Source organism: Pocillopora damicornis, chromosome 7, assembly GCF_964200805.1.
Source record: "Pocillopora damicornis chromosome 7, jaPocDami1.2, whole genome shotgun sequence".
Lineage (NCBI taxonomy): Eukaryota > Metazoa > Cnidaria > Anthozoa > Scleractinia > Pocilloporidae > Pocillopora > Pocillopora damicornis.
The window spans coordinates 5,425,337-5,437,561 of record NC_142676.1 but is presented as its reverse complement, the minus strand read 5'-3'; the positions used below and the strand labels follow the sequence as shown (position 1 = coordinate 5,437,561).

Genomic DNA, 12,225 nt, shown 5'->3' with positions numbered 1-12,225 from the left:
CATACTATTGCTCAATGCATAACAGTAACTTTGGTAGAAAACTTGTCTGTTAAATAGGCCGCAGGTTAATATAATGGTCAGAAGAAATTTGAATGGTTAGAAGCTAAACACTTGATGTAAAAAAAATGAACTTGACTTTATTGGATTTACGTCCGAAAGACACTGACCATCTTGTAGAGAAAACGAATCTCTGAGTATTAAAAAATGCAGATGGTTTGCTACAAGACAAATTCTGACAACAAAATTAGCTTGAGCAACGACGGTAACGAGGAAGCAGTCAAAGCAAGACGAAATAGGACAAGAAGACAACCTAACTGTGGCATGATAACAACTTGACATGGTGAAGCAGTATGTTTTTACTCACATCCATCGTCTGCGTCGCAGTCCGTAATGTTGGCAACAGTTCCCCCAAGAAAACGTCCGTTTTCAAGACAATCCTGTAAAACGAAGCTGTCTTCCCAAGAAGTCTTCCGGTCAAATTTGAGTTCAATATGTGCGTTCACACCGCCAGAGCTGTCAGAGCTGGAGATCAAACAAAGTCAGCATTTCTTAGCGGAAAATTTCAACTTAGACTGAATTATCCCACTGCCCAAAGGTAAGCAAAATAGGAATCCCCTTAGGTCTCAATAGACAAATTAAGGTTGAACTCACATCAGTGGTAATTTATTTGCTTGATCTTTTTTTTTTAATATATTTTGTGGGCTGGTTTAATTTTAAGTGGGTTTCTTTAACATATTTACCATAAGTATATGAGAATTTGTATACATATATACACTCTCTTGCTTAGTATTACTTACGTAAATTGTTGAATGTCTTTGTGGCTAAGGCCATCGTTATTGTTATAAATTCTCTCAATCTGTAAAAATGAATTATAGGCGGGAATTGAACAACCCACTAAAGAGAAGTAAAAGATAATCAGATATTTGCTAAAACAAATCACAAGTGAACAAGTTTACCCGTAAAATAATCAAATGTTCATGCATATTTTATTTTATCAAAACTTTAAGAAATGACCCACAACAAAATGAAGTGTAGTCAGATTATCGACATAATAATATTCATAAACCCATTTTAGCGCGCACATTACCATAGAAGGCTTTGCCAATCACGAGTCAGCAGTTGTGTTGAATAGCGTGTAACTTTACGAAGAGACTCTCGCCAAATAACCAACTCGTCGCAATCGACAACTTCTTTTCCATCACATTCAAATAATCTCCTGTTATTTGCCTTCAAAATCCAACGAGTAGTTAGGTCTTCCTCGGAAACTCTCTAATTGTAAACGATTAATCTGAGCAAGTCTTTGTTTAAACACCTCCAGAGTTGTTTCTTATTAAAAGGCACATTAAAATGGTCGGACCATAATCGCCACTCTTTGCGGGAGACCCTTCACTTAACTTGCACTTATCAAAAGTCAAACCAATCAAAAAAATTGCTTTATAACAAAATTTTGAAAAAGCTCTAACTCAGCACCTTTTACTTGGTTCGCTTTACCAGGTGTTTCACTTCTAAGAAAAGAAATTTAACAATTTCCAGGCATTTTTTTAATTTATATTCTTAGAGGTCAAATGACAGTCTACCAGACCATCTTTTTCACTATTGATATGATTTGTGTTGACTTGAAATTTAGATCCTCCTCCTCTCGCTAAAGAAAGTTTTGGAGAGAGGTCCCCTCCGAACTCAGTTTTCGAGAAGTTGAATTTTCCCTACCTGACTAATGATTTCATTTTTTAAGGTTTGGAACTGTGTCGATCCACTGTTGCTGAAGCTTGAATTCCATGGCTTATCGAGGGTAATTTCAAGAGAAAGTGTGGTATTACCACCAAAATCTAGAAAGAAAGTCAAGAAACAAAATAACAAAGATGATAAGTTTTGAGCTCGGTTAGCAAATAGAGAAAGATGTTTCTCCTTCTTGTCACGAGCGTGGGATAAAGGAAAAATTCTGATTGCCCACAAGGAAACGAATCTAAGAGCTCCGATGCTCTACCACTAAGCCACAGAGACTCTATGGTGAGCAGGGCCCATTGCGAAGTTCATATATGATACGCGTCCTACATACTGCTACGATCAGCAATGTCATTAGCGTCATGTTTTTTAACTGGAATAAGAAAGATATTATAATATATAATGATGGTAGAATAGGAGTGATGGTAACTCTGTGTCCCCCTCATGGGTACTGAATTTTTTTCTGTGTCCACACTCGTGAGAAGACGAAAAAAATATTTCTCCAAAGACAAGAAAGTCAAAGTAGGTTAATAATTGCCCATGATAAAGAGAATGATTTCAAAAACGATGACTATTGTAATTTCGTCATAATCACTCATAATCAGTAGCTGAAAGGGCGAGAAAATAGGCGAATAGGGCGGCGAGTGCTGCACCTGGTGTCGACTGAAGTAAAGGGCTTGGACTGCACAAATTTGAATGATTGATCTGCAAAAGCTTCTCAGACTCATACGCACAGGAGAGGGTTATGTCTTTAAAATGAGCCCACCAAGGAACCAGTATTGATGTTAAGTCTTATCTCTGAGACTTTTCTACTAAATCACATACCAGTGACTCAGGGTGGTGACACTGGTATAATGCGGTTTCCAGAGAGTAGCTGTTAAGGCTGTGTCCCCTCCTAACCTTCACCTCTTCTAACGAAGGATCATTGGATTAGATCTTAATGTGATGTTGCTATGTGTGGGCTCATGCTCTAAACACATTTTCCCCTTCTTTTTTAAATCATTACGATCTGTTTCTGTTGCTTACCTGTGATGTAACTCCACGGTGCGGTGTGGGGTGGTTCATCCCTATACCATATGGCTACGTTATCAAAATAAGCCACAGGGAAAGCTGCATTTCCTAGGCTGTAATCTCTCTCTGTGGGCAGTGGAGAGGTTATTGAACCGCAGGTTATGTAACCAGAAGGATCTACATTTCCCTCCACCGTCACGTTTAGCATTCCTTCATTATCAGCGCTGTTCTTCCACCGGAGATGGATGTACGTCCACGAGTTTACGACCAGTTTAAACCATCGGAAACAAAAATTTGTGCTGCCGAAAACAGTCGCATTGAAGAATCCACTATCCTCGTCGTAAAAGATCGACACCCCTTGCCGGAATTCCGTACCTACGCTGTTACCGAAAAACATTTGCGTACTGTTGATGCTACGCTCCCCGCCTCGTCTAAATTTCAAAAACATGGTAATTGACAAGCCGGCTGTGCAGGTTGAAGGATCGAAGAGACATGATGAGCTACTGACTCTTAGGAGGTCTATGGACGAATTCTTTCTTGTTCCTTGAAGATAGATGCCTTTCCCCGTTGGCGAGTCAAGAATTTCTGGAGATCCATGAAGCGTTACTGGTTTTTCAGTTCTTTTATCAATGATTTGTGACTCTGGTGTTTGTTCAAAGTCCCAGTAGTGGTCTGCATCGATATAGAGGCTATTAATGTCTCCTGACAAAAAAAGAAAGAAAAAAAGAAAACATCACGAAACTCTGGGGCGGAAGCACGTTATCTTACAAAACCAAAATTCAAAACCAAATTAATCGCCGCGGCGATAAATCGGCTTTGTTGTTTAAAAACAGCGGATTGCTTTCATCAAACTTTGCTGGCGACGCAACCTGTTGATATTTATGCAGTTGGTAGGTTGTGAACCAAAGTTCCATCTTTACATCAGATACAAGACAGAAAAACAGGAATTTTTTGCACTTTTATGGCAAGGACGCAAAAGACGTGTCATTGTTAGCAGAAGTAACTGTCAATGGCTACACATTGGACGCGTAATTCTGTGAAAGGGAAAAACTCTTTTGTTGTTTCACCATATGGTTATTTTAAATTGATTGTTAGGGAAACCTTATAGAAATCGTGATTTTCTGGAAATGTCGCTTATTGCCACGGCTTTTCAGCTAAATTTCTCTTCCACAGGCTCCGGTGGGACCTTTTTCAAATTCCCGCAGATATGTTAATTTTCTCCAGAGCAGCCTCCTCTAACAATGCGGTACACGAACAGTGATTAGTGCTGAAGTTTATCAAGAGGAAGGAACGGTTTATAACAACTTTTCAAAAAGGAATAAAGATAAAAACGACAGGTTTTAAGTGGAAGAACCACAAATAAAACAGTTAAGCATCAAAACTAACTAATGCCGCTGATCTAGCTTGTAACACACGCACGTTATGTGTAATTTTTCTAATAATAGCATAAACAATAACTTTCTAAGCTATAGTTTCTTCGTTCCGCCTTGAACAGTTAATAAGCTGAAGCAAGATTCCCTGAGGAGGAAAGCCCGCGTAATTTATGACCAATCAAAGCTCTCCAGGTTACGCTTCGCTGCTAATATTCTAGATCTCTAATTTTTCGCTACTGCAAGAAAATGTCGTGAGAACAATAAGCATTCTGCGCGATGGCTTAAATCTTGCAGGATTCTTACTTAAATTTCTTTTCTTTGTGACGGAAAGGTGCGACAGTATATCAATACAAAATAATAATATCTACATTCTCATCGCCACATCGTCGTTTCACGTATCGCAAAATACTCGTGTAAACTCACAGAAAATGTATCATCCGTACTGGCTTATTCGCTACCTGCCACCCTAACGAAAACTTGAGTTGACTAGATTCCCTATACCCAAAGGATATCATCTTAACATTAACTTTTAATGAAAAACACAACAGGTTCGTCGTTCAAGTATCAGTTCCCAATGTTGTCACCAAAATGTTGACAAGAAAAAAATTTTAAAAATCGAGCCAGAGGATTACGTAGAGAAATCGTAATTAGTTTAACCTTTTTTGACAGAGCTGAGCGGAAATTTTAAAAAAAACCTTATTCTTGCTTCTTTTCTTCACATTCACTCACAGTCTAATTTCAAACGACAATTTTCCGACTCCAGACAAAAGTAGATATGGTTTTTAAAAACAAAAAAAAAAAAGTATCAAGAAAACATTTTGTCTGTAGATAAACACAGGTTAAATGAAGTGATTATGTGAGTGAAATTTTCACGTAGAGTCTTGGTCCATAATATTTTCAAAGAATGCCATAAACAATGCTTCGTAGTCAATGAAAAAGGCGAAATTAAATAATGTCAGAGTCCAGTCGGAATTAACATTGACTTGTAGGCGACCAAACACTTCCATAACCTTTTCTTACCTAGGGCGTTTGAAGAGAAGATCACCAATATGCTCTGTTGAGAAAAAAAAAGTGAAAAAATCTTTACTTTATCTTTGCGGTGCTCCTAAAAAATTATAGTTTAACATATAAACTTCCTTTGGATATTAAATTTGTACACTCACCAAAACAACTGTCCGTGTGGTTAACATAAGTTCTGTCTCGTAGAACATGATTTGTCGGGCGACAATCTGGTAAAAAGGTATTTTGATGTCTTTTAGCCGTAAAGTAAAATCTTAACAGATTCGTGCGCTTTAAAATCATTTAGAATTTGCTTCTAACCTGTAGTTGCTATGTGCCGTATCGTGTTACGCCACCAATGTCACAAATAAAATTATGGTATGATGACACTCACTTTGCAAACCATCAAACTCGAATCTTATTTGCGCCACGTAAAATTGTTGGTGTGAATGTACGATAGAAAGTTCTGTTCCGGAAAATTAAGGCGAGTATTAGATCTCTTTACTAAAGACTTGATCAATTAAACTCAGGAGGATAATTTACAATGAGGGCAGGTGTTGCACGGCGGTCTTGTGAGATCGATGGTGAAATTCTTTTAACCTCTCATGCCAACTGCCATCGAGTTTAATCATGAGAATTTTGAACCTGATCCAAACAAAGGAAAAATCCAGACCTGCATACTCTCCTAAGGCTAATGTTTCGTACATTACACCTATGATAGTAGAGAGAGTCTTGATATTGATTTGGACATTTAAAAAGGGACTGATTCTAAGAATTTCGTGAAAAATTCCTTGAATAGACCCCAAAATGACGTGGTATTTTCTGCACTTGGAGGAAAAGTCTTGCTAGAGCCATGCAGAGACGTTCATGGTTACGGGCGGATCAACGCATATTGAATTTTTTCTGCTTTCTTTTGACTGTTTATAAACTAAAATGAAAATACTTGCATAGACTGATTCTGAGCGATACGTTCCTTCTGTCAAATAAGTAAAAGGGAAAAACTGGAAGATGAAAAATTTCGCTGAAGGATCTGGCTTCAGAACAAGTCAAAGATATAATTTATTCCAAACATTTTACAACCGGCGGCAGAATTTAAAGTGCCGAATGCTCCCAACTGAGAAGACATTCTATCCGCCATGCAAGAGAATTTCCACATATATACCGATAGATGGCTTTCATGAAAGTTTGTCTAAATCGTTCACCTGTTTGGGTGAATGCTGATTTTACCGATAAAATGAAAATCTATTTCGGACACTTTTTACCTCAGTGAGCTTTCATAGCCCCTTGTTGTACAAGCTGTGATAAGAATAATACCCTATATCATGTAGTACCACGAGACATGGTTGTTACAATTTTTGTCAACTTCTCTTCTTTGAATATTTGCAGCTCACAAAAAATTGTAAATAAGGCTTTTAAATGCATGATGTAAATTCGTGATAAATTTGACCCTCCACATGACTTGAGGCTATAGGTGATTGTACGCCCACACCACGTTAACACAGCACGGTCCTTAGCATGTATGTCTTAAAGTCTCGGATAGGATGAAGGAGTAAAAATTTGTCATTGAGAGGCTTGCTAAACCGTTCGTTTTCTAAAGCATGTTTCACACCACGCTTAGTGCGCTATCTTAAGCACACGTAGTGTGATATGGGAGCACGCTAAGCGTGTAATCTAATTTACATAAAGAAACGAGCTCAAATTTTCTAGAGTTAAAAACAATCCTCTAAGAAAGAGTTATCTCCACAATTAAGTGCTCGAACGTTCGCGCTTGATCGAAACAAGCACGAAATGACAAGTTGTTATTTAGCTAAGTTTTTGATTATGCGCTTCAGCCTATGATAAAAAAAAATTTTTTGCAGTCATCCTAAGGCAAAAGTTTCCCTCCTTTTCTCTGTATCTTATGATCAGTTTCAAAGGATCACAACTTTAAAGGCCACCAATTGGTATCACGAATTTCTTCGAATTACAGTGATACATCAGCTGTAGTCGCTGTTGCGTCATAATAAAGTAATCTTGAACTTAATGCGTAAGAACTTTGAAGTGAATGGTTAAATCATAACAGACTGCCCGAATGGTTCGATGCGCACAGTTGCCTTAACAACAAAGAAAAACATCCTTTGTACTCTACAAAGACACAGCTAATTTTCCGTCCCGGCATTGTTTAGGTCTTCATTTTGCCGCATCATAGCACAAAATCAAGGTATATTTACAAAGAACGGCCGTACATGTTTCACTAGCTATCAATTATTGACGGCTTCCCTTCGGTAGAGAGTGAATCACCTTGGGGCAAAGTGGTTTAAGTGAATTGGATTCCGCCTGTTTAAGGCCCTATGATAAATATTTAAGGTAAGAAACTTTGATAGCCAGGGAGACAGAGCATAATCCATTAAGGAACGTACTATTGTGTGTTTAACTAATAACGCTTAGTGATAAAGATGTCTCAAGGCGAGCTCACAGTTTCTTCTAAAACTTAATATGCTATAGGCCTCGAATTTTCTTTAACGGCTTTTTGAGATTTGTGAACACGACTTCATCGGACAAATGTCTGGTTCCGGCGAAAGTTATATTCAAAGGCTAGTGATATTCGCCGGTCTGCTTTGTGTGGTTGTTGATGTAGGTTAAATCTGGCAAACTGGCATTTTAATGTATTATGTGTCAAGTTCGCTAAGAAATACCACTTTCTCAAGGGCTAGAAATGAAGAAAGTGTGAATTGTTGATCAAGGTGAGTTGGATGTAGGAGATACGGTTTCGTTTTCTGTTTCATGCTGAGCAGAATCAGAACTCATTTTATTTGCATAATTGTTCTTCACTCGATTGTTTTGAAATTGTTCATGGCTCTGTGTCCCTGGTACCTCATTTTGAGTTCAAAATGATTGTTTTTGTTGCAAAAGTCAATTTTATTTTTTCGTATTTTGTGTGGTTTTTCTTTCGTAATCTAAAACCAATGCAATAAGGTGGGAATTTTTCAATTTTAAGTTACCCTCCTAGCGTACATAAGCCAGCCTTTCGGCAAGAAAAGTTAATTCACATAACCGAGTGTCACGCACCTGCAACTTAAGCTATTAAAATATTGAGAAAGCTTTGAAAGGGACCAATTTTAGCAGGCAGAGCTGTCTTCTTAAGTGTTAGGAAAACTTTGCCGCAGACACTTTAATGATCTGTACATATATCACTGCGAGGGCTGGAGGAGGAACAATGATTGCATAACAATTTGCGTGATATCGCTAAGTTAGAAAATTTAACCTTGGCATGGATAAACCAACGACAACTTAGACAGTTTCAGTTTCAGCTTTTACCAAGCTTTACTAAAATGGCTTATGTTTTAGTTCAAGAGATCACTAATGCAAGCCGTCAAATATATTAGGCATACTTCAAGTGTTTTTGGAAGACAAATCATGATTAACTTGCCTTTCATGTGAGAATTACTCAATATCGTCGAGTTTAAAAAAAACTAAATTTGCAACCAGATTCTTTATATTCATTGTGTCAGGAGCGTATGACAAAGACAAAATTCGAGTACTACAGACCTTCGCATTTTGCGCTCTGATGCTCCGATTATATTATGATTAAGCATCAAACAAACAGATTTCGATTTAGGTAATTATTAAAGTTTACCTGTGGCAAGCATTATGCTTATTGCTAAGATCGAAAAAGTCAAAAGCGTCATTTGAGTAAAAGAATAAGAGAGATGGTAAAGAAATCTTTGCTTACTCGGCTTTTTCTGTCTTACTGACTTCATCGTAAAGTTTCCAATCATCAAAATATTGATAATTTCTTTCATTGCTTGGCTAACTAATGCATAATGTTAAAGTTGTGGTTGTGAACATCCCTAAGGCATTATGTGATCCTATCTAGGAAGTAGCTTCACTTCCTTATAGATCAAAGTGGTATGACATAACCCATCTTATCGAATAAGCCATGAATATCTTTCTCAACGACATGATAGGTAATCACAGTATCGGTGTATCCCGTTGTGTCTCCTTACTTGACTAGAACATTAGACCAAACTGTTGTTTATGCTTATAAAAGTTTACAGAATCATGGCGTCTCAAGCTGAAGCCTCCTTGAAGCGTATACAAACCCACAAGGGTGTGGCGGGAACCATTGTGGTAAACTCTGAGGGGATCCCCTTGAGGACAGACATGGACAACTCCAACACGCTTCAATACGCCTCTTTGTGCAGAACGCTTTCCACCATGGCCAGTAGTATGGTACGGGATATGGATCCAGAAAATGAGCTTGTCATTTTGCGAGTCCAATCCAGGAAAAATGAACTAATAATAGCACCTTATGAAGATTATCTTTTAGTTGTCATTCAAAACAACAATGAATAAGAATTACCGCATTTTCACCGAAGTTTTCACCAAAAGTGTCGTAACTGTGTATTTGTATTTGCAAACCGTCTAAAAGTAGGAGGGAGATACACTGTTTTTGTTCGATGCACTTATAGTAAGTCGCTATGGTAATAGAACTGAAGAATAAAGAATTATATCGTTCTTCTTTAATCTTTCAAAGTCCTCGCACATCCTTAGGCTGTTTAGAAATATTACAACTAGAAACTCAGTTATACTTAAGTAAATTTCACGCCTGAGTCGCTTAAAATGTTGGATATAGTTTTAATGTCCCGTAGCTAATGCCTCAAAACAAAAAAATGTAATGAAGAGGAAATAGAAACTGATGGAAATCATTGATGACTTAAGCCAAAGCGTGTTAAGTCTGAAACTCGAGAAAGGAAAGCAAAAGCAAACTCTTTTGCATCGACTGCACTTGACATTTTATCTGTGCATTCCTCTCGACCGTCGACCGGAATTTGAGCTTTTTGGCAAATTAACAAAATTTAAACGCACAAGCCTTTGGAAATATAAAATTTCTTAGATGAAACTCGTATCTCTATAGAATTTGCCGCCATATGGGATGCGAATTTTTGTTGATGTTGCTGTAATTACTGTGTAGGTTTTAATGTTTTGAAGATGATTGTAAAGAGCTCCAACCCAAACCGAGTTATGGAGAGTCCGCTATGGGAAAACGAAACATAAGAGTTCGCTCGGCTCGTCAAGCCAATGAATGATAAATTTTTCCTGGCAAAGATTTAAAATCATAAAACAAACTACGGTCTCACACAAACAAGGTGCAAGAATACACTTTTGCGAACCAACCTTCTTTACGCAAAGACATGAGCGTACCAGAGTCACTGTTATTTCTTTCGCAGATAATTTTATGTTGAATGAACACAGCTTGAATTGATTCACCCACAATCTAAACTCCTCTTTGGACGTGTTTCAACTCATATATTTTATATTTCCCATCGCTTTTCAACACTTTGAAGTGACGTTAACAAGCAACGCGAGTACCCCCTCGATTTTTCCCGCCATTCGTGACGTCATTACGCCCGGAAGTTTTTCCCAGTCTGAAAATCGATCATGATCGATGTTAGTAAGCTCGCTGCGATGGCAAAAGTCACGAAAGAAACACAAATTTAGAAAAATAATAATTTTATTAATTTACGACTCTTCTGCCTCCAAACATACGTAATTAAATAGCAGATCTTGGCCTCTATTATCTCTCAAAGACGGAACCCAAAAGCGGAAAATATTTTTGTTTTAGTACATCTGTATTATTTTCTACATCATTTAATACAGAATGACAGAAACTGACGAAAGAGATGAAAAGATCAAAATTTAATTGAGATCATCTACATGCTGATCAAAAGTTCTACTTCCTGTGACCGCTCAAGTTTGAAATCACTAAAATTGTGTTTAGCCAGGTTGCAAGAAAGGTGCATATCAAACTCATGGGGTACAAATAGTCTTAACATGAATGTGGTGACCACGCCCACTTCAACACCCCACTCAAATCGAGTGTAATTTTCGAATGTTTTACCATCGTGCGGATTCTCTACGGAAAAAGCACTCAATGTACCTCTGAAATATTAAACTATAATATTGTGGCTTTCTATTTCGCTAATTTTCTAACTTGAAGGTAAAGTTTTTCCCTCGTCATTTTTACCTTTTCTCCGAGCGGTTGCGTGAAATTAACAAGGCGTTTTTTATCAAAACACGACCGAGCGAAGGGTCTCGGTCGATATCTCTTTTACGCAGGCGCAAATTAAAAATGTACCGCCAGAATCAAAAAGAGGAACAAATTTTCTTTGTTTTGATATGTAAAGTGTCGAACAAAAGCAGATTTACCCTCGTCAAATGGCGTTTCAAAACAGCTGTATCTTCCTCCTTTTGATTTTTTCCTGTTTTGTAAGCGTGAAAGCAGTAGGAGAGGGATCGGGAAACTCAGAAAGCGCTTCGGGAATTAATCTGCCATCGTTTATTTACGAGATAAACAGGTAAGATTTGTGAAGGTCGTTGAATTATGAAGTCTAAATAAATGCCTTTTTTAAGCTTGTCTGCTGGATTTTTCGTAAACTTCCCGTATTAATTTTTCGTTTCAGCTTACTAATCTATACTATTTCAAAGCAATGTAAAGACGAAGACGGAGAACCATGAGTCGTTCCTTTCAACAATCGTAAACAAAGTGTTTGAGCAATCAGATGTACGAGGTGTAATAATCAATAGCGGCATATCAGAAGTCTTCAGAAAGAAAGTATTCTGTCTTCAGAAAGCTGTCAAGAAAGCTAGTAATCGTGGCGGAAGGTAACTAAATGCACTTCTTAGCAAGTTGGAAACGGGCCCTCGGTATCGATTTAATATCATATCGATCTCAATATCATACAGTTTTGTATTTTTCTTCCGTGGATTCGCCTTTCTAACGAGGGTGTATGTTGAGTATTCATTGTAAAATCGCTTTGTTTTTTTTATTTCCCTCTTTGGCCTGTCCGCCATTTTGAAAATTCGTAACGGAGAGCATGTGCATTACGTGGGGTTAGTGGTTGCGTACGCCTGGAACCGAGAAAAACAAATGTTCGTCGCACTGGGGAAAGAGTTTGATATGTTAATGTCAATCTGGGATTAAAAGTTCATTTAAGCTTTAATTTCTCATTTGGAAGAGCGTGTATAACACCCAAGGTTTTATCTCAGTATGGCGCTAAACTAACGGGAAAAATCCCTGAGAAAAAAATCCCTTTTGCATAGCTTTAAAACTGGATTTAATATTTACACTGACTTCGGG

At 37.7% G+C, this 12,225-nt stretch overlaps 1 protein-coding gene, 1 long non-coding RNA gene and 1 pseudogene across 4 annotated transcripts in view; 2 read left to right on the top strand and 1 right to left on the bottom strand.

Annotated features, from left to right (window-relative positions):
• Positions 1 to 5,594, bottom strand: part of LOC113671231 (protein sidekick) — a 40,462-nt gene extending 34,868 nt beyond the window's left edge. Inside the window, exons 1-7 of the mRNA XM_089212596.1 lie at positions 5,427 to 5,594; positions 5,270 to 5,335; positions 5,127 to 5,160; positions 2,749 to 3,435; positions 1,708 to 1,826; positions 798 to 856; positions 365 to 522 (exon numbers count right to left, since the gene is read on the bottom strand). Coding sequence (XP_089068722.1) covers positions 365 to 522; positions 798 to 856; positions 1,708 to 1,826; positions 2,749 to 3,435; positions 5,127 to 5,160; positions 5,270 to 5,317 — 1,105 coding nt within the window. The 5' untranslated portion in view covers positions 5,318 to 5,335; positions 5,427 to 5,594. The remainder of the gene's footprint in view (positions 1 to 364; positions 523 to 797; positions 857 to 1,707; positions 1,827 to 2,748; positions 3,436 to 5,126; positions 5,161 to 5,269; positions 5,336 to 5,426) is intronic.
• A 1,715-nt stretch (positions 5,595 to 7,309) lies between these two features.
• Positions 7,310 to 9,708, top strand: LOC149042234 (dynein light chain roadblock-type 2 pseudogene; annotated as a pseudogene). 2 transcript variants are annotated; one of them, XR_016188508.1, is made up of 2 exons: positions 7,310 to 7,451; positions 9,136 to 9,708. The product of XR_016188508.1 is annotated as a dynein light chain roadblock-type 2 pseudogene, transcript variant X1 (transcript). The 2 variants fall into 2 exon arrangements; XR_016188509.1 differs by lacking the exon at positions 7,310 to 7,451 and adding an exon at positions 7,804 to 7,828.
• A 1,498-nt stretch (positions 9,709 to 11,206) lies between these two features.
• On the top strand, positions 11,207 to 12,088 carry LOC149042233 (uncharacterized). The gene is made up of 2 exons (XR_016188511.1): positions 11,207 to 11,443; positions 11,549 to 12,088. It is a non-coding gene; the product is annotated as an uncharacterized LOC149042233 (long non-coding RNA).
• Positions 12,089 to 12,225: the final 137 nt, after the last annotated feature.